At 38.6% G+C, this 25,486-nt stretch overlaps 1 protein-coding gene across 2 annotated transcripts in view; it reads left to right on the top strand.

The window, feature by feature from the left end:
* Positions 1 to 25,486, top strand: part of LOC140282208 (pyruvate carboxylase, mitochondrial-like) — a 254,267-nt gene that overhangs the window by 82,424 nt on the left and 146,357 nt on the right. For both annotated transcript variants that reach the window (XM_072376794.1, XM_072376795.1), the window contains exon 11: positions 2,811 to 2,973. In XM_072376794.1, the coding sequence (XP_072232895.1) occupies positions 2,811 to 2,973 (163 nt within the window). The remainder of the gene's footprint in view (positions 1 to 2,810; positions 2,974 to 25,486) is intronic.

Below are 25,486 nucleotides of genomic sequence, written 5' to 3'. Positions count from 1 at the left end.
TGTTGTATGTTCTCAAAATAGAATTATGCAAGAGTTTAAAAATAGAGATCCGGGGAAATAAAAACTAGGCCAGACTTGATTCCTATGTAAAAGTTTTATGCATGGATGTTAATGTTACACTCTACTCAAATGGTTTTGGTTTTCTTGTTTTCTATTTGAAATGTCTATTTGCATAATTGTTCACCTCATAAAAGGATGTTTTTGTGAATTTGAATATTTTTCTTTAAAAGGCTTTTTTTCTTTTTCTTGTGCATCACTTTTCATGAATATGCAAAAATATGTTTTACTTGTAGTGAGTGGGTTGAGATGTTCATTACTTCCCAAATGCTTTGAACACATGAGTTTCAGTAGTTGTGAAAGTGTATGAGTAAATGAAACACTAAAGTATTAGTGTAGACACCCTGGGTCATTTTTATTTTTATTTTGAACTGTGAAAACACAAAGATGTAAGATTTCTTTGGCGTTCTAAACAGATTACTTTTTTGTCCAAGAAAGCTTGAACAGAATTCCTGTCACTATTTAATAACCTATTTGGCAAGTATGAGAGCTTTTAAACACATTTTCTATCTAGCCTTCCTGTGCTTCTTGTTCAGCCCTTTCGTCTGCCTTGTGGTCCATCTTCCATGCACTGCTCTATAAAAGTCTTTTCACAATTTTCTCTTTCTAAGTCGGGGGATTTTTCAGGCCATGGCAAAATCCTGTTTTCACCTTTTGAGAGAGCCCATTGTGCACTGTGAAGTCTCCTTAGGATCATCATGTTATCCTGTATCACGCTGTAGAAGCCATCTTCATATTCAATTTTTATTTTTTTGCATTAGTCTTTTGTGTTTGCTTCCAGAATGTCCTGGTTAATTGAAAACTGAGTTTATTGCCACTCAGTCCCGCACCAAGTAACACTGCAATAGTGATTTAGTGGCTCAGTCTCTGAACAGCACAGATGGGAGCAACACCCGAATGCTCTCACAATCTTTTTTTGTGCTCTGGGCTGCAAGGGGTGCAAGCGAGGCAGATGTTTACCAAGTGACCCCAATTTTTCACATGGGAGCTCTGAAACTGATGGCAACAACTCGCGGACAAAGAGAAATTGATATTTAGATATTTGCTATATTAATTTATCCAATTACCACGCTTTATAACGGCTGGTGGCTCATTCTCGCAGTATAGGGCTGATGTCTGTGGTCCAATCAAAGATAATGAACTAGCATTATTTTCTCAAAAATTGTCAAACAAGGCCTGTAGGATGTGGTGTGTGGTGCCAACCCTTCATATGATAAGCCCATAATTATGTGATGTGGTGAAAGTTGCTGGACCAGTTACAAATTCCTTGTAGCTCCCAGAACACCGGGGGTTTGGTGCCACTTTAAATGGGCTACTTTTGGTCTAATAAATGTATTGGACATATACATTCTTCAGCTAATTTATCCCTACTCTTCCCTGCTTGCCTTCTTGTATTTTTGATATTCTCATTTACCTTTCATCAGTTCATAGGACTAGTATTGGGTATTTGCGATGAACTGCAGTTAATGCCAACTTTTCCATGAAGATGTTATTTGTGCAAGCATTGCTGAACAGAACATTAAACCACCTCTACAGAATCTGGGCGATTGATTGTTCGTACCTCTGTGTTCTCTCAGAAAGTTCTTCCTAGCTTAACCTCCGCGCTTTGCAATCTTCTTCTAGTCCCTCTCCTTCTTTGTGCACAGTGGTTAATTTAATCTCTTTTTGGAGCCCATGTCTACTGATTGATGGGAAGGTTTTGAGGAGACTGAATATTTATGAAGTTCTAAAACTGAACCCAAAACACATGTTTGACATTCACAGGGATGGAAGACTTTTCCATTTGTCTGTTTAAAGCTTGTGGGTTGCCTTGATCCAGCAAATTCAAGAAATATTTTCATCCTACCAATTGTCTGTACTTTTATAGACTTAAGATATGCATTAGACCGTGCATGGTCATTAGGATCAACCTGTCAAGTCTCTTGTGAGCTTTACATTTGCATAAATGCATACAGATGAAGCAACATTGATAAGGGGGTACAGCTAAGGGAAGTGGAAGGGGGGGGGCTCACGCAGCATACATTTAAATTTCCACTTACAATGGCCAATAATTAATTACAAATCTGAACTCCTGTTTGCCTTCATGCATGCCCATAGCTGTGACAGTGTGTTGGAGATTACTGTCTGCTCAACAAATTTTGTGATTGAATTTCTACAAGTTATGGGGAAAAAAAAAAGTATTCTAACTGATTTTCACAGGTTAGGTTGTATTCATACTCTACAGATCTGATGGTTGTAAACGTACATAATGAAATTAGTCAATGAAGCAGAGTTTTTGGTCAAGCAGATTTAGATGAAACAAAATGGTAATTCTTGCACCGTGCAAAACTTTTACACCAGTCGAGCCATTGTTCTACACATCTGTGGTCTTGGTTGATATGAGAATTGGGGATTTAATTGGATTATGTAAAATTAGTTGTATGTTTGCTTTCCAAGAAGTTAATTTTAGCAAATTTATTTAAAAAAAAGTCTATTTTAAAAAAAAACAACAACAAAAAACTTTTTTTTTTCACGTCCCTGTGCAGCCAAAGGTCTGCAAATATCACAGCCTTTTCAGCCGCCGCCCTCTCAGTCCTGATTGTAGGCCAAAGCACCCCAGAAGTCTTTGTTGAACAGAAGGGCTTTCTAGTCTTTTAAACGTTGTTGTGCATGGGCAAAGAAATTTTAATGGAAAAAGAAATGGCAGACTTTTCATGCTGCGCTCACGGTGCGATTATTTCTTTTTAACTTCATCACCTCTCTCTCTACAACAGTGTGGACCTGGTGCATGCCCAGCTGCGTGTGTGTGAGGGCCGCAGCCTTCCAGAACTCGGCCTCAAACAAGACAAGATCAGAGTGAACGGCTGTGCGATCCAGTGCAGAGTGACCACTGAAGACCCAGCCAGAGGCTTCCAGCCAGACACTGGAAGAATTGAGGTAGGCTCTGTCTTTTAATGCCATATCAGGATTTTGCTTCACTGTGGTTGTATATAGTGCCGATAATGGTGCAATCCCACAGGATAGACCTGGCAGTTGAAATTATATGTATATAAATTGTTTTGAGCACTATTGTGAGTTAACAAGAATTGGAGGGGGGTGATGGTTTAATGTTATGGTTTAAACCATATGCGCAGAGCAACATGGAAAATCTTTTTCCATTTGACAAAGGTTCACTTTGTTCTGAAAAAAGAAATGGCCTTGCATAACTTTCATTAGCTTGGCTGCTTTTTTTTCTTATATGCTTGTAGTCTTCAACACCAACAAATAAAAACAATGGACCAGAAACAATTAAAAACGTATAACTTCATAAGCAGTAATTGAATTCACTGCAGATATGAAAGAAAATCGTTTAATTGGGCTTCATGAAATGAGGCGCGGAGTATATCAGCAAAAATGTACTCGCAGGGAGCACAACCAGCTAACTGAATATGTTGCTGCTTTCAGCTGCAGCCATAAGTCAAAAACAGAGTGGTGTGAACCTGAGTGACCCAGTTATGTTTGAATTTTGTGCCATGAACCTATTTTATACTATTTATTCTAGTTGGAGCACGTGCATGGATTTGACAAAATGTTTAAAAAAAACCAAACGAGGCTTTTGGTGATAAATTAGTGGAATCTACTTGTGTAAATTTTTTTCTAGAATTGTAGGTTTACTCATGTTTAATTTCTGAATGTTTTTTAGATGTGAAGGTAATAATAGTTTTCATAAATTCTTTCTCTAACGCGTTTGGAGTGCCATTTAGCCTCAGTGTGAGAGGACCGATGACTCTTTGTCAGTTTTCACAAATGCGACTCAAAGGTTATTATGATGTGCGTTCATCCGTAGCCACATATTTTGTCTGCACGCATCTACGGTGCATTCAGAAAGCTTTCCTCCTTCACCTTTTCCACATTTCTCTCCATTGTAGCCTTATAACCTCAGATTTTCCCACATGTATCTATGTATAATCCACATAATCACTTATTGAAAAGAGAAGTATTCAGACCGTTTCCTCAATTGTCATTTCAAGCATTTTTGGCAGTGATTAACTTTAGAGTCTTGAGGTATGATGTTACAAGTTTTGCATGACTGGATTTGGGGATTTACTGCCAATCTTACTCGGCTCCTCTAGTTGGATTGGAAGTTAAATTTATTATTTGTTTTAGGTCTTGCAGAAATGCCTGATTGGGAGATTGACATTCATGGTTGTCCTAAAGCCTCTCCAGCATTGTCTTGGCTGTGAAGCTTGGGTCATTGTGCTATTTGAAGGTGAACTATTGGCCTAACCTCAACCATGTTTTCATGAATGATTATATCTGTGCTCATTATAGTATTTATTTTACCGTTTCTAACTAGTTTCTCTTGTCTTGCCACATCCTTGCATCATGATGCAGCCACCATGGTACATCTTTTTTTTTTTTTTTTTAATCTTTTGTCAAAGATATGTAATAGGACTAAATAACTATTTCCAGTGTAGTTTGTCATAAAAGATTTCAGTATTTTCTTTGAAGTTGTGCTGGTATTTTCATCTCTCCTCCCGTTCTCCACCACTTTACTTCACATTGGGCAGGTGATGAGCACAGCCTTGATTCTCACTGTCAAGATGCTTAGAATTTATTTAATCACACCAGAGAATCTGTTTTTTTATAATCTGATAGTTTTTTTCGTTAATTTGAGCTTGTTTCAACTTAATGAGTCTTTCATTGAGAAGAGGCCTCTGCCTGGCCTCTCTGTCTTAGAGCCTTAATCGATGGGAGTGCCATGATCATGTTGGTCTTTGTCCTGGGAGATCAGTTGAGTCAAATGTCTCAACAAAGCCCTTCCTTGAACACCCCCCCACCACCATCACAAACTGACAATCTTCATCTGACTTGTCCGGATGCTATGAATAAAAGGCCTGATGACTTCACTCAGACATTTTTGACTCCTTGGATGTGATTGAATTCGCCTTGCACCGTTGGCTTTCCAATTAAACACATCATCTGTCTCCTGGTTCTGATCAAGGTGAAAATGAATGGTGCTGTTGTACACATGGATTTATTCAAATTGAATTTGAGTCAATTAATTCTTCTCCCAGAGGCACTTGTTTTAGTTTATTAGCAGTTTATGTGGCTCAATGACCACACTAACATAAATCATTTAGATTATGCATGTTTCTAAAGAGAGCTTTATGTTGTTATATTGAAATAAGCAGCATGGATTTGAGATTGACGGCTAACTTGGGGGGTACCGGTATAGGTATTTAAACTGCACTGCCATTATGTGGGAGGCACTGTCAGCATGTATTTCTTCACACTGTGAAAATTATTCCAAGAGTAGTCTTGAAGTCTTTTGTAACCTTTCCACTTAAAGGACTTTCTATCGTGTTTCTGCATGGTATTTTTCCTCTCTTCAGCTCCCCCTGCATTGCTTAACTTCCATCTTCCACCTCCTACTTGTCTTAAAATACTGTACATATTTCACACATCCTTATCTCTCCCCTTAAAGCACTGCTTCTCCCCCTTCGACCCATTTAGATATTTCTCATAGTCTCTGTTCGTTTTCTCTCAAAACGCCTCCCACATTTTCTCCTTTCCTCCTACACTAATTTATCTGCGCTGTTGGGCTAGGACACACAGCAAACATAGGTTAACAGCAGCAACCCCCCCGCTATCATGATGCAATATGAATGAGACTAACACAACACAAAAAAAAGCTTCCCACATTTCAGGGACACATGAATAAGTCATCAGTGGAGGTCGGCGAAGAAGCAACACAGCTGAAGGGCAGGAGGGAAAAGATGTCCCTCTTATGGTCTCGCACACGAGAAGCACGCTAGGCAAGTTGTGTAAATGGCTTTGAGAAATGAAGATGTATTAACTCCTGAACCCTCTTTGGAGCTCAAACAAGTCTTACAGAAACAAATCACGAGTGAAGCTATAGTGCATCAGTTAGAACTCAAAACCCATGCTGTAACACTGTTGAAAAGGCTGTCATTTAATTCTGTCAAAGAGCCTCTCTGTCAGCAGGAGAGGGCAGGAGTTGTGCACTGTGTTGGAAAGTCTATTTCCTCCGTAAAGGACCAAAATCAGCCTTCTTGTGCACAGTGATAGAGTATCAAATAATGTTCTATCTAAGAAAGGCTTGGAGAAGTGACAGCAGGACAGATGGGAGTGATTGGATATTGGGTGTTAAGGTTAGCAAAGGAGGGAAGGAGATGGAATGGATAGAAATGAAATTTCTATGAGGAGCAAAAACTGCACAGGCTGGCTCAGACATGGATACATGCATGTCTTGTAGCTCTTTGACTTCATTTGCTGCTGAGAAGAATTTTTTTTAATACATATAAATTTGTCACAAGCTTGTCCCTCTTGTCTCCTTTTCAATGGAGCTTTCAGAGCAAGTAAAGGAAAATTGTCAGTGAGTCATCTTGAACCGTTCATTGCATTGAAGATGGCTGCCAATTTAGGGATGAATAATTCAGTTGGTTGAAAAGCTGAATATACTGTTAACCTAACATTTAGGCTGTTAAGCAATGAATTGTATTTAAAAATGCCAGACTGGCACAAAAAGTTGAACCTTAACTTAGAAGTGAAGTGTGTTGCTTTGAGTGGAATTAGGACTAAACCTTTTTGATAATCCCTCTAAGGTCAGATCATGGTCTGAATACCTATGCCAGGAAAAGAAAAAGACTACATGCAATGGAGAATGGAATAAATAGACCAAACACTTGCTTTCATAGCTACAGGTTTAATATTGACTTTAACTAGTTTGATATATAGTTCTATGAATTAACTATATTTTAGGGATTTTTTTTTTTTTAACAGTCCATAATGGTACTTTTGAGTTAAAACATTGAATATGAATCCGCTTTGAGCAATGCTCATGACCAGGTAGGATAGTTTTTCTGCTTCAGTCTGGTCAAATGCTTGTCCAAGACATGAAAGGAATTAGTCATTTCTACTTATTATATGTCGTCTTTACAGTAAGATTGTTTATTTCGGGTGTTGACTGGGCAACGATATCAATATTAGCCCTTTAAATTGTTTGTTAAATTATTTGCCCTTTTTCTGATGCCTCAGAAAGTGCATCACTTAAATTTGTATTCAAAATGCTTGAAAAATGCTTAAACATGTGATGTTTTAACATATAAGGCAATGTAATGTGTTTTTGCAAATCAGACTGCACAAAAGTAGAAATGATGTTGTGCTGGGAGTGAGGGATGACATTAAAGAGTATGTTAATGATGAGGAGGGAAGGATGTTGAGGGCAGCAGTGGCCCGTCAGTTTATAACTGGAAGAAATTGTCTGCATGCTTCAGTATGAAGCAAGCGGAGAGTGAGAATATTAAAGGAGCACCTTGACATTTTTTATTTGAATCCATTTTTCTTCAGAAGCCACTTGTCGGATTCAATGTATCCGCCAGCCCTTTTGCAGATAAGCTCTGTGATCAGTTTAGCTTTGTGAGATGTGAGGCTGATTCTAAGAAGCACAGGTGGATGGTCTTTACTCCCACTGTGCGATAAGTGGATGATGAAGACAATTTACTGAAGCCTGAAATCGCATAACTTTGGTAAAATAAAGATGGGGAAGTATGGCTTTGTTGTTCCCAGCAGGGAAAATGATTAGGGGCAGATTAGATTCTCCTCATACTATAGAGAAGGAATGAATGTGTGTAAAATACAGTTCATTATGTCTCCGTTTCAGATTGCATTACTGTAACACGCCAGCAGTCATCACGCCTCGTCTCCATTTATCTGCTTATTTATCATCAGGTATTGGCATTTCCATGTATTCAATCACTGAATCATAGCCAACCACGTCTTACTTTCTTTCTTCTATCATGAATTCCCATCGCCTCCTTTCTGCTTTGCCAACATGGCCCTTTCTATTTGTAATGGTCTCCTCAGATGTGCCCATCTACCAGTCTTTTCTTTGATATTTCCCTCATCCTTTTGTCCCATCCTTTTGCTCTACCTTGTCTCCATTTTTTTATTTTTTTATTTTTTATATATATATATATATGTGTGAGTATGTATAAATAAATAAGCAGCTAATGAGGTCAAATCCGTCTCTTTCCCAGTGTTCCTATTTTTCCACCACCTACCCTTACTCGACTCCTTATTTCATTCCTGTTTCTTTCATTACTTCCCACTGTTGTGTATCTCCAAAGAAATGGAAATCCTTACTTCGGCTGTATTTTTAGCCTTAGGGCAACTACAAGTCCCACCTTTCATTTCCCCATTTGTTCACATTTTAAAATGGGGAAAGGATTCAACAGTCATCTCATAATTCATCCCACAAATCGGTTGCCTACTCACCTCAATGTGTCATCTATTGTGTCTCCGTTTCAATCTCCCCACCCTAACGGATATCTTTCTCTTGTTTGTGTCTTTTATTGGAACACATTTGCATGCGTCACTTGAGGTATTCATGACATGTTCAACGATGCTGCTGCTGTGTATGTGTGCAAGTTTGAATGAGGAATGATTTTAACTTTAAAAATAGCTGGAGTCCTAATTAGAAGTAGTGTTTATCTTGGTGTCATAACAAAACATGTTCAAATGCACACCATAAACATCCTGTACCCCGCATTGGTTCTCTTCATTGTCAGATTCATTGCTAATATCTTTAATTTTCTTCATAGTCATTAAGAAAGCTATCAGTCATCAGTGTAATCAGTGGGGAAATGGCTCGGGTTGCTCTGTGCTTCTTAAGTATGAATCTACTTAAAAAACGATTATCAATTAAAAGTTTCAGCTAATCATTTCCCTCCTGAACTTTATCAAGCATTTTCAAGGGTATATCTGAATAGAATCTAGTCTTATTTACTCTTACATGTGCACATTTCAGACTTATAATCTAAACCCACGTTGTAGATTTAGACCGACTGGAGGGTAGTGCAGCAACAATCAGATCAAAGAAGCGGAGAAGCCCCCATCGCTGTTTGTGGTGTGATGTTAAAAAGGATCAATCAAGACAATGAGTAGATGAGTGATTTTCTCTTAATTCATTGATTTATTTTTTATTTATTTATTTTTACTCTTACTTCACATTCAATAATCAAAGCTGTTGCATTGGGATACAGTAACAAGACAAAAATGGTAAATATTAAAGTTGCATCAAAAGCAGTCCAATGGAAGTTTTTTCATGCACTTTTAGTAATCTACTTTTGTTAATTTTGTCACTAATGCAAGCAATTTAATGAGTTAATGAATTTATACTTTAAAAATGTCACTCTTTGGTCCTTGTTAAAAGAACAGAAATACAAAAGTAAAAACATTCTAAAACTTTTGATGAATACTGAAGGCAGAAATATCGATTGAATGTATACGACTTGCAGACTGGTAACATCCTGAAACCCTGACCAGTTGTTAGAGCACCAGATACACCTGCCTGCTGGAGGCCCCCAGCAAAATCTTTTTGCAAAACAAGCGTCCATGTTGTTCCTCCGCTTTTCATTTTTGTCTGACATAAAGAACTGCAGAGCTTGATGACGAGCTGATCATTTTAACTTCACACAGGAAAGTCAAGTTGACTGTGTGAAGTCAAGTTAACTGGGAAACTCAAGGAGAAACAGCGAATCAACAGTGAACAAAATTAAGTAGTTACGTACCGTCAGTCTTCTGGAAAGCGGGAGAAAGTCGAGTGGGTTTCAAATGTAAGCGCTATTGTGTGTGTGAAAGAGAGATGCCAAGACCCACCTTACATTGCTACTGATTGGTTTATATTGTGTGGTGCCTTTCCCTGGTTGGTTAGATCTGGGCACAGAGGACTGATGGATTGGTCTGGGATTGGTCGGTCAGTCAATCAGTTACTCGAAGCCTCGAGGACCAAAGTTTATTATCATGAAAAAAATAAATGTAGAGTATTGAATGAGTAAATAAGCAGGAGAAATGTTGAGTGTGGCATGTGGTGTGAGAATGGATGCCACACTCAAAGTGTGACGCTTGGCGGCTCTGAAATATATGCAGGCAACGGAGAAATAAGTTTGTTTTGGATAAACAACACACCCTGAAAGATCATTGCCCACTGACATCTTCTGCATCGAATCAGAGCGCCGAGGCAAATGGAGAGAGCCGAAATAATTATATTTACAGGATGTATTCACAGGCAGCTAATATATAAACAAACAAAATAAAAATGGGTTTTATTTGTCATTCTTGTTCATCACATAAAAACGAAAGTGTTTCACACATCCAGTGGAGATCAGTGCAGTTAATTTCAACAATAAAATAAGGAAACATGGATAAATAAATCAAAACAGATAAAAATTGTCAGGGATGAAAGAGAACAAATATGATCATTAAATAAATGCTCTAACAAATAAACAGCTACAGACACCACACACTCGTAGCAGTTCTGTTTTGAGCTAAACTAACACAGTTTGGACAGGGTGGAGTGAATAAAATGAGACCCAGGCTGGCTGAATTTACTGCAAGATCGAAATGTTAAACCCTAAGTGTACGGAAATCCCTTCATCTTCCCATGATCGCTAATAAACATTTGTAAAGCTATGTATGCAAAAGTCAAAACTGTATATCCAGATATGTATTGACACTACAATATACTGAAGTCTTGGTCATCTAAGACCATCCTGTCAGCCTGGAGAAAGGGGTACAGTAGGTATAATTGGCCATATTAGGTCATTAGAAAATATAATATGAAACTCACTGTAAATTATGGGGAAAACCAGGTCTAAAATGGTTCAAATTTAAGTCTGATATTGTATTAAGCAGACGTCAATATTTTGAAGACATGTGGCCACTAACTACCCCTTAAAACATGTTTGAATTATTTCATCCAGCTTGGACTTAATAAGGGTCTGAGAAAGTACACCTCAGAGGGCCTTGGAGCAAGATGAAAATTAAACTATGGTGTAGGACAAAAGTGAAGACATCATTGGAAAGATCTTGACCTAGGGAGTAACATGTCGGTATGAAAATTATGGGCTGCTCCTGCTCCACCAAAACCTATTATAAGTCTGAAAATTTTTCTGGCCACAATTTTACATATTGGAGGAAACGGATTCGAACTAGAAAACATATGGCGCCGCCCACCACTGTGTACAGCAATTTAGTATAAATTGTAGTTTTTATATCACGGTTCCTGGTTAGGGTCAGTGTTGCGAAATTAGGGTTTAAAAAACAAAGCATTCTTCAACTAAAAAAAAAAAAGTATAACCCTAACATGTAAGTTTTTGTCGTGAGAAAAGCTATGTTATGAAAACAAAAATATGCTAATTTAGACATGATTCCTGTCACTCTGTTTCGCCGATGGAAAGGGTCGTGTTCAATAGCTGAAACAAATGGAAGACATTCATGCGCACTGGTTGATTTTTGGTACGTTTCAATAGGAAACCTTTGAGAATACGTTGGTTTATGATAGTCAACAGCTTTATCAGTCCAAAATATCTTCCCCCTTATATACCATGTACTGAAAGTCACATACATGACTGACATGAGCAACAGTCTAAAATGCAATAGACTGTGCCCTACACCTTGGGAAACAACACTTGGCATATAATAGTTGCGTTCCAGTTACCTGATAATGTTTTCTGGAGTCTTTACTAAAGACTGAAGTGTAGCAGATAACATACTGAGAAGTGGCATAATGAGTCTTAATTAACAGAGTACAACATTAAACCGCATTGTATAAGTTATAGACTATAGACACTTTATGGCTGATTGCATGTAAAACATTGACAAATATCACCATGATCTTTTTATTTCTTAACTGCAGCTAATTTCTGCCACGTTGAGTCTCTCCTGCCGTTTCTTACCAACACGTCAAAACATTTCTATCGCAATCAGGTCACTTTCATTTTCAACAAGGAAAGACATTCAACATTTAAGAGTAAGATTTCCTTTATAGATTAAGTATTAATCATGTGATATTGCAAATTATGTTGCTTGACAACCTTAGCTTATAAAGAATAGTGAGGTGGAATAGCAGAATATTACTGCCATGAATTGGGCTCATAAAACCAGCCTGTCGTTTTACTCTTTGATACTTATCCATATGTCATTGAGTCTTCACTAGAACAATCAGACAAAAATCATTGACATTTGTAAACAGAAATTTATATGAAATTAATTTTTCATGACAAATTCTCAATAATTCGGTATGCTAAGAAATGGTCAGTATTTGAGCTTAATTGTTGCTCTGTACAAATATGGTGACCTAAGTTTCTTTGTTCTTACTGCTCATCCAGGAGAGGTTATAGCTTACTGAAGATTGTGGAAACTTGTAGGAGAGTAATGCTCTTAATGTTCTATTTGAATGCTCCACATTCCTTGCCTTGAATGAGGTCTCAAATATAACAATCACTGAAACAGATTTTTGGAATTGTTGGTCAGTCTTTTGCTATGGCATAGAATCGCTCTGACGTAATAAGAGTAACTACAAATAGTTTTTAAACAAGTCCTGTTGGCATCTTGATCTGTTCCAAATGGCCTTAGTTATCTCTAGAATATCTGCAACCTGTGGTTATACAAGTTCCCATTTTTACTGGGTGCCTAAGTCAAGTCTTGATGGTTCTTAACTGCATCTCAGAAGAAGACGGAAACATTTTCATCCAGAAAACCCACCTCTTAAACATATAGCGGTTTAAGATATTCAGACTTTGTGTTGTAGAATTTTAAATCAATTTGACAACAAATTTTAATACAAACACTGACACTTTATTTCAAATACATCTTACCAGAAAAATATGTATTACATCTGCTTATACTTAGCAATTTAAAGTGCAGGTACTGAAACTGAGACTGTCATTTTCTTCTCTATATGGCTCCCCCCCCCCCCCCCCCCCCCCCCCCCCCCATCTTCCTGCCATGTCCTTTTCCTAAAACTTTCCCCATCACTGTCCTATTTAGAGCCACTTCCATCTGCCCTCACCTTTTTCTTCCTGCACTAACAATTTCCCCTGGTATTCCTGTGTCTGTGTTTACTTATGCGAGTCAGCCTTGAAATAGTGTGGTGACGTCTCTGTGTGCACCGCATACATGTAGATGTGCTGCTTGTGTACAGGTGTGTTAGTGTCCGTAATAGAGGGTTCCTGCTGTTGACAAGCCTCCCTGCATTCTCATATTGCCGTCATTATGTTGTTTTTCCAGCTGATCCATGCTCTCCTCCCTTTGTCCTAACTCATCTCATTTATCATTTCACCTTGGTTTTCTCTCTGCTCTGTTGCTATCCCCCTCTCATCTAGCTTGTTTTCTCTCTAGTTATTATTCACTTTCTCTCTGTCATTTCTCATCTTTTCCCTCTGCACCCTGTTCTATCTCTCCCTCAGCTGTTGATTAGTTTCTTTCCATGTTATTGTTCACCCTTTTTTTCCCCTACGTTCTTTTACCTGGTCTATTTCTCACATTCCTTCAGTTTTGCTCCTCATTTCTTGTTTTGATTAAGACATACACTCACAATTTGTGTGAAGGGTTATATGCTTGAATACGTCTGCACTGTATCAATACAAGTTACTTGAATCTAGACTTCTGCATTAAGAGTTGCTCTCCCATTTGCAACTTAGCGTTTTTTTTTTTTATTATTGCATGTAATGGCTGTTTAATTTACAAACAATTTCCACTTGTTTGTTGGCACAAACTTCTTCCCTGAACAAGAGAAACTCTCCACTCTTCAGGTGAACGGAACCCATAATCATTTTTTTAAATTTTATTTTTGTTTTTACCTGTATTTGTTTTAATTTGAAAACATTTTAGAATACTTTCTTGTGGAGACTATTTTCTTTTTATTTCACTGACTCTTCTGTATTTAGAATTTTTGTGATTGGATGACCGGTTTTATGGCATGCCTCTAAAGGATTGATTTGTTGAGTTTAAGTATGATTAGATATAGATGGGTAGATAAGCATGCTGATTGAGGCAGCATCTGTATTAATGTGGACATTGTACCAGTCTGTCATGGTGAAAAGATAACATAGCAGAAGGATAAAGCTGTTGAAGCCGTTTACCTGTCAATCTACACTTCAACTCTTGCCTAGTGTCACAAGCTATACATAGTAACTGAAAGAATGAGCCTGCAAATACAAGGGCTGAGATTTGGCTTCATCTGGATTAAGGTCACAAGCTCAATCATTCAGAAGGTGCTCAGAGTAAAGTATTGAGAAATCAGTTAAGGTGCCTTCTGAACATCTCACATAAGAGGTGTTTTGGACATTTCCCATGGGGAAGGAGGCCTTGGGACAGACCTATGACCCGCTGCAGAGATCCCTCCCTCAGCTGGCTTTGGAACGTTTCTCCCCAGAAAAGCTGGAATAATTAGCTGGCAAGACGGAGGTCTGGGAATCTATGATTAGTTTATTTCCTCCTGTGACTTGGTCCAATTTTTTGAGCTGTCATGATATTACTACTTAAATGACAGGTTCAGTTCTGTAATTTCAGAAATTGACATTCAAAATTAACTTACTATTCTTGCAAAGTGTTTCTGCATTGTGATGCTAAAACTCCTGTAAAAGGGGATTTTTAAAGATGGGAATTGAGAGATAAAAAAATAATGGCGTGAAAGAAAGAGGACACCTTCAAGTATTTTGTTGTGACTATCAATATGAAATAAGCAGTGCCAGTAAATTTAAGTAGACCTTTTTCCGTCAGACTTAACTATCAACATTAAAAGGGATGTTTTCACAACATTACAGGTGAAGATTTTGTGATGTGCTACAGAATCTCCTGTCCGGCCTGTCAGAAGCTGGCTTGTTGAAAGTAATTTCACATGTGGTCCATTTTAGTTTCTGTGACCTTCATTTTCTGAGGCTGAACAGGAAAAAACAGCATAATCACAACATGAATCTGACCTCATTTTCTAAGGCAAAGTCTACTTTTAATTGGCATAAGTGTTGACAGCCATGTGCTTTCTCTGAGAGTGCGGCTACGGAGTTTGACTGGCTGACAAGTGACTCTCTGCATGCTAATAGCAAGCAGTGTAGCTAAAGAAGGCCTTCTATAACTCTCTCTCTCTCTATAATATATATATCTATATATATAGATATATATATATATATATATATATATCTATTTCCCCCCACTGGTAGTCATCCTAAAATCCCTGTGTTCTCCAGTGGTCCTGTATTAGTTTGACAAGAGCTTCAGCATGCCTGTGTTTCTCAAACAGTGAATCTATCCGGGGTGTTATAATGCAGGCCTTAATGCAGGCTTGCACATTAGGAGGTCAGTCTTCTTTATGACTGAAAAAGAGAAGTGTGAATTAATAACAATAAATTAATTGAGTTAGTTTGAGAATTCTAATGTAGTTGGGCAGAACTGTGCTCAAATTTCCCCAGAGTATGACGTCATTGTATTATTAAAGGATATATTGCTGCATAAAGTCTAGATACCAGTGTATACGCTGCTAATGAATAAAGTAGAATGTGTGGATCCACAGGCACTGAAGCAGGAGGCTCCTCTGCAGATCTGCCACAATGTGTTTTCCTCACATGGAGGCTCAGTTTTTCTGTTCCAATAATTCAGCATTTTCACCCTCCGTTCCGACCAACCATTCAACTTTCTCCTTGCTTTCTGTTTGCGTAATCTGTCCTCCACTGCAATTCTTGCTACTTCCTCATTCGTCTTCTTTGCAGTCTCTCCTTCTTATGTCTCGTTCGTCTCCCTCCTGATTCTCACCATTCTTCTTCGCTCCCTCATCTTTATTCCAGGGCTCCTCCAGCAAATGTAACTTTTTTTATTTCATTTCATCTAATCTCTCCCTCTTTTTCTTGTCCTTTGATATGCAGTATGTCTTAGTTTTCATGAATGTCTCCTACCTACCCAGTCGGGACGCTTCTTTTTTTGTTGTTCATTCACTGGACTGTATCTGTTGCAGTGTGCACTTGAGGTGTGTGTGTTTACAGGCTAGGATGTGAATCTGCATTTTTCTGGATGAGTTTGGGTCCTCGTTTCTATGTCTCTGCATTGTGTATGCATGTCAGTGTGTGTGTGTGTGTTTGTGGGAAGGGATTTATCAGCTCTTGCAGATGGCCCCAGCCTCTCATCTGTCGTTCCAGTGAAATGAAGAGCCCTCTGAAGAGTGAGAGTAGAGAAGAAAGGACTGGTCACACAGACATGAGGAGAGTGAAGGATGATGACGCACATAGAGAAGGGAAGGGGGGGGGGGTCATGGTTGGAAGGGGGTAAAGGGAGAACTCTGATCAAAAGATGGAAAGATTCAGAGGAGTGGTGGAGGGGAAAGGGACCACCTGAAGCTGTTTACACAAAAACAAACTGTAGGGTCTTGTATATGCTTTTAACATGAGTGCTTCAGACATGATTTCAAATAAAGTTTTTGATATTGGACCAATAAGCCTATCAGACTCACCAGCTTTAAGTGACACCCTGCTTGTTTATGTTTCCCTGCGTCTTGGCCTTGGCAAGTGAATTTTTCTTTGCTGATGTTCAGCTCGTGTGAAGGTTTGGTCACATAGCTGGAGGTGCGTGAGTGCATTTGTGTGTGACCGTTGGCTTGCTTTAAGAAGAGGCTCCTCAAATTGCCGTGGGATAAGGAGAATTTACGACACAGCACCCACAGGGGAGGAAATAAACAGAAGAGAGACAGTGAGCGAGGGATAAACTGATAAACACACAGGGAGAGATGAGGTGAAGGAGGTAAGTTTGTGTCGTGTCGAAGGAGCCAACGAGCGGTGAACAAGGGACGACTCTGAAAGCAGATATGAAATGGCTTGAAAGAAAAGCAAACGGACTCCATTGTGCTGAGGAAGGGATAAACACAAAAGGGAGAAAGCATTGATGACAGAAAAGAAAGATGAAGGAGATGGAAAGTTGGACGACAAGGATGAGCTTTTATGAATTGCTTGCGACAAACAGAATGGAGAGTTCTGTGTGAGCATTTTGTTGTTTTTGATCTTTTTTCCACATCCCACCGACCTTCTTTTACTGGAGAAAAACTACAGCTGCAGCATGCTGAGATGGAAAATGATACAACGGGAGAAAACAAGAATTCACTCACCTTTTCTGTTCAGTGTTTTATTAAGATGAAACCGTATTATTGCTCCATTGCTTTTTTTTTTTTTTTTTTTTAATATTTTTTTTTATAATAAAATGTTTTTTGTTTGCCAGGTCCTCACTAAATAAAATATTAACTGGACAACAAAGCAAAACAAACAAAAAAAAAAAAAGATTAAAACAAAAAGCAGTTTGGCTGAGTCTATAAACTAGGGCTAAATGTAATCTGATAACAAATGTTTATGCTTATGATCAGGTCTAAATTTGTGTACCTGACTCATTAGGTTGGTCCTTCTAATGTTCATTCTAAAGAGGCATTAGAGCTGTATGAGGGGAAAATGCAAGGCAAAATAAATATTCATAGATTTGAAACCTATGGAAGATACAGAAGATCAAAATGGAATCATAGAAGCACGTCTACAACTTTAATTTGACTGAAGCAGGAGGCATAACTTGAAGATGGTGCAAAGACGCTGACTACTGCTCAGTTTAGTTGTCGAGCTCTTGGAGGCTCTGGCAACTGTTCTTATGGAGATATCTGAAGCAAGCAAGCATAAAATAATTTTTTATAACCACAGAAAATGGTTTATATACCAGCCAAATTTTTGTGGCAAAATTTCCAATCAAAATAGATGTTTTTGACGGAATCTGCTTCGCCACTATTTTTGATGGGCTTAATAAGCTAATAAGATCAAAGCTGTGATAAAACATGGAAGCATCAATAATCGATGACAATTCATTAGTAGTATGTGAGAAGAATACTGAGAAGCACACTCCCTTCAAATCTCTGCAAAGGAAATGACAGTGTGATTATGAAATAGACATACATTAGAAAAACAAAAGTTTAAAAAGACTAAATCCCATTCACTTTGAAACTCAATTTATTCTGATCTCTAGATATCACCACCTGCCGGGTTAATCGGTCAAATGTAATGAGCAAGGTGTGCAACGCTGTGGTGGACACTTTCTGTGGAGCAGAGCTGGTTTCAGAAGTTAAACATGTCTAAAGGTAGTTCAAGTAAAATCACGAGGGAACATAAGAAGTTGCACAAGCGTTGCAAATTGACTAAAGTACCAACGTATCTTATATGGATGCGTGTGAAACCAATTGTAATAATTTGATGTGTAGTATGATTCACAGCAGCTTCAGCTTTAGCCTTCCTAACGCAACATAAATATGCACCTGATCTTGATCTGAGAGCGGTCTTCTGTTTTTGTTTGTTTGGAATTGAATCCCTTCCACGAATGTAGATGTTCATCTCATTCCTTCAGACTTCAGCAAAAGCATTGATCAAACTTTTTAAATGTCAGAGTAATAATATACTTCACCTGTGAGTTGGCTAGAAATCAATTTGCCTTGCCGTCAGTTGGTTGACTCAGAAAAAAGGAGGCCAATTTGAACCAAAGTTTAAATGGCTACCACACATACATAATTCATTCTTTTGGTTCTTTTCATTATTCAGTTAAATAATGGATTAATTCTTCAGCTGGAGCTATATCCAGTCTATTTCAGCAGCCAGTCGGTGAACTCGGAAAAAATTCAATAACCAAATCAACATGATAATCTTGAATAGATACCTTGAGGTTTCAGCTCCAGCCCTGCAGCAGTAACATTTGTTTTCTTTCTTCAAATTACCCCCTTCAGCCTGAATTCGCTTTCTTCCTTCCTTTCCCTGTGAGCTAGCCTTTCTAATATACTTGCCTCAGGCACACAGATTGCCAAGTGCCCATTCTTTATCACAATTGTGTTTTCACTTCACTGCTTTGCTGGTGTGCCATGAAACAAGCATTTCTCTTGTTATGTTGTTTTACTTGACTAAATATGTGACATTTCCACATTATGTTTAAAGAATAGAGGAGCACAGTGTATTAATACCACATACAGGAATCACAAGTGGTATGCGAGCTGGAGATATTCAAGTCTTTATCATAAATACATGCCTAGTATTTGTATCAAACAGTCGGTTGAAAAACAAGTTGAGGTTTTTAGCTGGATCTTCACCACCTCCTCATTAAATGTGTTAAACCTGACTGCTTTTAATTAGTTTTGAGGTAATTGAGGAATTTATTGTAATTTGGCTGAAATTATAGTGTAATACATAAAATTGAAGTAGTTGCTTTGTGGTGCTCTGCTGCCCCTTCCTGACTTATCGAGTCTTAGTTACCCTGTAAGACACTGGGACCATTCTCCCACCAAAACAAATATGCAAAAAATAATAGATAAATCAAATAACGGCAGCGGATTTTGTTCAAGCAGGAATTACAATCTTGTTGGGTAAAAGTGGTTGTCAGAATAGATGCATGTAAATCTCATGTAAATGCTTCAGCTAATCAACCAACAAAATGGCCTGCTGTAATTTTTGTGTTGACAGAAGTTACTTGAGGATGGATCATCATCATCAACCTTAGCCAAAGGGTTGTGGTGTGTAAATGAGGAGTGAAACAAAATGATGAATTAATGAAAAGTGTGTGCACTGGTGCCATCTGCCCCCTCCTCTTCTACTTATGAAGACTTTGACTTGCTCAAGTAAATGATTCATCATGGCGTTGGCGTTGTTTGGTGTGTGAAGTGGGTCACACGCGTGTAGTATTTGTATAGTAAAATTGTGGTGGTTGTAATTCTGATGATTTCAATTGGAATGCAACTGGTTCGATCCCAAACTTGCCCAGTCTTTCAAAACATCCTTGGACAAGATATTAGATCCCATGTTGCCTTCCCCTGTAAGTCACTTTGGATAACAGTGAACAGCTCCCACACACCGTCTTACTGCTGAATCTATATTTAAAGTGTTTGGTCTGTCTAGCCTTCATCAGTTATATAGCGTTGTGTGCAGGAAGTCTTCATCAGTTTCTATCTGCTTCTGACACATGTATTATTCTTTAAGGTGTGCAGAGTTTTGTTGGTTTTAAACTTTGGAAATCACTTGGGATGGAAGCGCCATCAGATGTTGGCCAAAACCAGTGTGAGAAATGAAAGTGGATCTGAATTAGTTAAAATGTTTTGTTCAACGTTTTATAATTGACACATAATTTAAATCTATCAGATTTGTGTACATTCAGTCATGAAGCATGAGACTAGTCATTTCCCCCTCTGTCTGCTGTTTATGTATGAAGTGTTTTGAGTGGGTGTTTTGGAAAGTTCCAAATGTATTTTGGCAAGTTTAGATATAAAATCAATAATGAAATTGCTAAAATTATATCGGTTTCATTACACTGGCAACATAATGTTGTTCCATTATGTTAATATGTTCCCACGCTGTATTCTGCTCGCCTTCATGTTAGATAAACCAAGCTTTGACACTAAGTGCAGTGGCTTACGCCCTTTTTAGCTAAATTGTCTGCAAAATTATATAGTTTTTGTTTTTAAATGTAACACATCTGTAGAAAAAGCGTTCACCAAGAATTGCTACTTGTCATGATACACACATTAATGAAGATCCATGTTACTAAATGGCTACTTAAGATATCAGAGTGGATGTTTCATGGCTGAGCCCTGGCTCCAGTGCAAGCTCCACTGCTCCCGTTTCCTTTTTCAAAACTGACTTTCTAAACAGCTGTTTGAAATAATCTTTCTTGGAACAGCAATTAAGTGGCGCCTGTGTAGGACATGAGCCAAACAGCCCAATGCAATGATGTTGGGCCATTCTGACAGCAGATGATGCATGTGCAGCAAAGCTTTATGGCCAGTGTGCTATAATAGCTTGGCTGAATGATGACATGCGAGCATAATGTGGCTGAAACTGCCGGCAACACTAACTAAACTGACAATATTCTAACATTTAACACATGACAGATTATCCTGTGCTGAGCCAAGAAATGTCTCACTAAGCCAATTGCTGACATTTAAACTTTTGCTCATCTACAAGAAATTTCAAATGGCCTCGGAGTAAGTGGCGTTATAAGGCTGTTTGATGGTTGTAGCATGTTAACACTGAAAAATATTCAGGTGTTGTGCCTACAGGCCTCCTGGAATCCACCTCCAATTTTGTAGGTTTTTAATAAACAAACTTTTAAACTGTCACAAGTTTTTAATAATGCGCTGAATAGAATAAATGACAGAAAATAAGATGAGAGCAAGTAAGTTACACACAGTGATGGCTCTTGGATCAGAATTCTGGGGCCCATTGTTGGCATCCCAACCTCTGGACCACCAAGGCACCCTTAATGATAAATCAATAAGAAAATAAAGTAATTTCCATTAGCATTTGAAATTATCCCAAACATTTATTTAGTTGTTTTAAAAGGCTTAATTTAAATTTTTTTTTCACACTGTGACAATGAATTTTTTTTCTTTAATCGATGTATTGAAAATCCTATTTTTGTATGACTCAAAGAATTGAAATCTTTTTACTCAAACTTCCGCAAAGGTTTTCACCTTGATTATGGTCTGTCAGATTCATGTTCCCTCCCCTGACCCTCCCTTTCTTTTTATCTTTTTATAAGAGGCAGCGCAGAGGGAGACAACCTCTGCGGTGGCATTATTCTTCACTAAGATTTTCTTTGACCTTTCATTTTTACAATAAGGTAAATTCACAGTGCTCCACCATTCGCTCACTACCACGTAGGCTTAAAGCCAAACTGTTGTCAGTCTGCTGTGCTTGACTGGCGATGTCGACAGTTTGCTGGGTGGGGTGGTGATAATTAGAACTGCAGAGAGGGGCGTCTTTATTTATTTAGAGACAAATGTCCAGCTGATCCTGTTGGCATGAAATGCCAACACTGTCTCCAATTTACTTTGGATAAGCGTCTGCAAACCGAAGAAATGTAAGGGAAATGGGTTTTTCCATCCTTTGGTAATCTTTCTGCTTCAATCCAGTGGTGCTTTGGAACCTTCAGTCTCTTATGCAAATGACTACACTTGAAAGAATATTCAGGACATGCAGTGCAACTTGTGTCATATTTTTATTGTTAATGATAGAGCGCACAAGAGGGTGACTGTGTTAATAAAATGTACTGCTCCCAGCAGTACCACAGACATTGTTTTCCCTCTCATATTGCTCTTTTCGCTTCGCAACAGGGTAGTGTGTGTAAATGAGAGTAGAATTTAACACTGTGCTTATGTTCACATTTATTCAAATTACACATTAATAGATTAGATTTGTGCATCAGAGTGATACGACTGGAGAGAGCACGAGTCCCCGTGTGTGTATGTGGTGTTTTTGTTAGGCATTTCACAAGACATTTCCTGTAGATATAGGCTCAACATCATTAATTCCTGTCACATCCACACCTTGCTAAGACAGTGCATCTCTGAAAACCGCTCATAAATCTAGCATACTACAGAGCACAAAGAGTGTGAGGGTCAGCAGAGATCAGTAAGTAGAGAGGGCAATGAGAGAGAGAGAGAGGAGAAGAGAAGGGAGAAAATACTCTATGGATGCTGAGCAGACAGAGGACAGCTTTCCTCTTCGCTCTTTCTCTACCCAGTGTGGCCATCTGCACAGTGTGTGATTAATCATCCCTGTCCTCAGACATGGCAAGCTGATGCTGTGACACTTGTGTGTTAATGTTGCACAAGTGTATGTGTGGCATTGTATAGCTGTGGGTTTTAATTCACAGGTCTGTCTGTGCATACGTGTCTATATTTCTACCATCATGTCTTAGCCTGTGTCTGCTTGCTCTTTTTTGTTTTCTCTACATGAAAGTAAGACCTAGATGATGTGTGTATACATTTTAACCCATTCTGTTTTTGTGTGTTTATGCTGACACCAGTTGGGAATCATCCCCTTAGCAACCACAAATCTTTGATATAGTTAATTAGCAAAATGTCCCAAATGGTACCGCGTGGAAGAGGAGAGACAAAAAGATGTGGGAGTTAACCGGAGACGACTTTTACGCAGCTCATATCACTTGGACTGGAGAAAGATTTTGGTCTTGATGACTGAAAAATATTAATAGAAACTTTCATAAGATTGGCTGCACTGACATGACTTCAGATGTACTTTACCCAAACCGCTGCCAGATTTTTCTCGTGTTTTTGTGGCAGAGGGCTCTGCAGCATGTTAAATTCTTGACCTTTTCACATGGCGTCTGTTCAGAGAAGTCGCGCTTTCCAGCCAGCAATTACTTTTCCCATGAAACATGTTTTGTAGACTAAATTAATATTCTGTTGTCATTTTCTTGGACAGTTCAGAGAAGTGGGTAGAATTGAGTGGAGTCTGAGGATTGATGTAATGGCTGGTTATTTTGCATGAAGGCACGAGAGGCTTAAAGGGGGAAAAGAACTGAGGAATGGAAGGATGAAAAGGAGGAGAGGTACTGCAGAGGAGAACATGGTGATGGACTAGAAAGGAGAGAGTTGGAGGAAGGATGATAGATGCTGAAGGGTAAACAGCATGGTGGCACATTTCCTTGAGGGGAGAGCTGGGATGGAGTGAGGAAGTTGATATGAAGATGAAGAGGCTCCAGTTGGCTTGGCTGAAAAGACCAAGAATGTGCTGGAAGACAGAGGGAGAGAGGCATGGATGGAAAGAAAGAGAGCAAGCCTTTCCAGCGACTGGTTAGGGTTCTCAAGATGCTAGAAATGAAAAGATGCAATAAATAGACAATAGTTTCAGTTATGTCAATTTAAGTTATTTGGACAACACATTAGTATCTACACAAATATGTAGTTCTCCTCGAGTCATATTCACCTAACTCGGTAAACTCTGATTGGCAGCTCTCGCTTTAAAATATGCTTAAATGTATCAGATTTTATTGTAATTTTAGTCTCCTCTTCAGATGGATAAGGCAACTCTTGTCGGTAAAATTAAGCTGGCAATCCTAGGTTTAGTCATGAAACTATTGATCCCTGAAAATGTTGAGCCACTTCAGTAGTGGTACATGAAATAGACAGCTTTTCTTTCTTTGCAATATTATTACCTTATGACTGTTAAATCTTGAAAGGAGATCTTTGCTGTCTGATTCCAAATCTTAGTATCATCCCAACTCGAGACTGTTGTGTCACAGGTCTGAATGTTGATTTCTTCTGGAAAGTACACCATTGTTTGAAGTTTTGAGCCAAGTGAGAGTGTCAGTCTGCGGAATAAACGGAGACAGTAAGATGGATTAAAGCTGGGTGAAAATTAAGGTTGCAACGCTAGAAAATGTCTAATGAAACAGGCAAGGGAGAAATTGAATTGAGGAAAAGGAGGAACAGAAGATTTGTCTGCATGTTTGTAGCTGCAAAGCTCTTATGAACGTAATAAGAAATGGTAAGATTACAGAAAAGCTAGTGAAGCCACAGATGGCTAAAGAGAGATTTCAGGGGTGAATAGAGAGTACAGAGAGAGGCAGAAGAATAGTTTGTCCAAATGTCACAAGAACACTATTGGGAGTGTAAAGAAAGGACAAGAGGATGAAATGGGACAGGAGTGGGAGCGAGGGCAGACACAGAGGAAATTCACATTGTTCATAAAATGCTCCGCAGCAGCAAAATAGATCAAGTCATTGGAGTATTAGCTGAAAAGAGAGAAAAGCGCAGTAACAAGCAGAACACCTATCGTCTAAGTTATTTAGAGGTGTGGGAGTGACCTGGGATACTGAAAGGAGGAAGATGAGAGTGGGTGGAAAAACTGTGGGGAAGATGGAGGCAAAAGCAGGCGGAGTAAAACGGATAAAGAAACTAGGATATCTGAGTAATTTTGCAGAGAATTTCAAAGTTTTATACTTGACTGAATGATGGAGCAGACCTGAGAATTTGGCATTTTTTGTTGTGCTGGAGTTCTAAAGTGAGAAGGCTGATTAAAAGGTTTTCCTAAGATTACAGTCATTGGAGGTACCCGAGGATGGGGATGACTAGTGATGGATGCAATGGAAGTTGAGAAGTTCTGTTTTTTTTTATTTAATATTTAACAAAACGGTTGAAACTGCAGAACTGTTATTTAAATGGGTGGAAATGAATGTTGGCGTTGGATGAAGAAGAAAAGTGATATGGCCTGTTGAAGATGCAGTTTACACTATGAGGGTGAAAGTGTGATGAGAGACGAGAGTGCTAACAAGGTCAGAATAGTCACATGACAGCACTGTGACACGATCTGCCTCTAACAGAGAAAGGAAGAAGAGGGGGAGAGGATGGTAATTTGGAGCTTTTGGGAGGAACTGGAGGCCAAAGATAATATTTGTCATAATTTCAGGAGAATGCTTGTCAACAAGCAGCCATTTCCCCCTTTTAACACTGAGAAATGCAAGTCGGGCTAAGAATCAGGAAAGGGGAACTGTGTACAGACATTTTGTTCTGCTTGTACCTCTAATATCATTTAATGTTTTAATCAGTCTGAGCCCTGGAGTGTTTGAATAAATGTACTCATTTTAGGGTTCAGTATTGGAGGAATATGGAAATATTTTGAGAATCCTGAGCCTCAGGATATTGAGACTGGATTGACTCAGTTTAGGCTGTAACTTAATATTTATAAGAGACGCCAGGTTTAATTTGAGCTTGTTCAAACACTTTTGTGACAACAGCCACTGTCTTCAGTTTTCAAATGATCATGGTCTGCTCCAAACCAGTGACTGCTGTGGATTTAACCATTGTGTTTGAACA

The sequence above is a fragment of the Leuresthes tenuis genome, unplaced genomic scaffold, assembly GCF_036924035.1.
Source record: "Leuresthes tenuis unplaced genomic scaffold, fLeuTen1.0.hap1 SCAF_22, whole genome shotgun sequence".
Classification (NCBI taxonomy): Eukaryota; Metazoa; Chordata; class Actinopteri; order Atheriniformes; family Atherinopsidae; genus Leuresthes; species Leuresthes tenuis.
The sequence above is the reverse complement of the archived record's forward strand: the minus strand, read 5'-3'. Positions and strand labels throughout refer to the sequence as shown.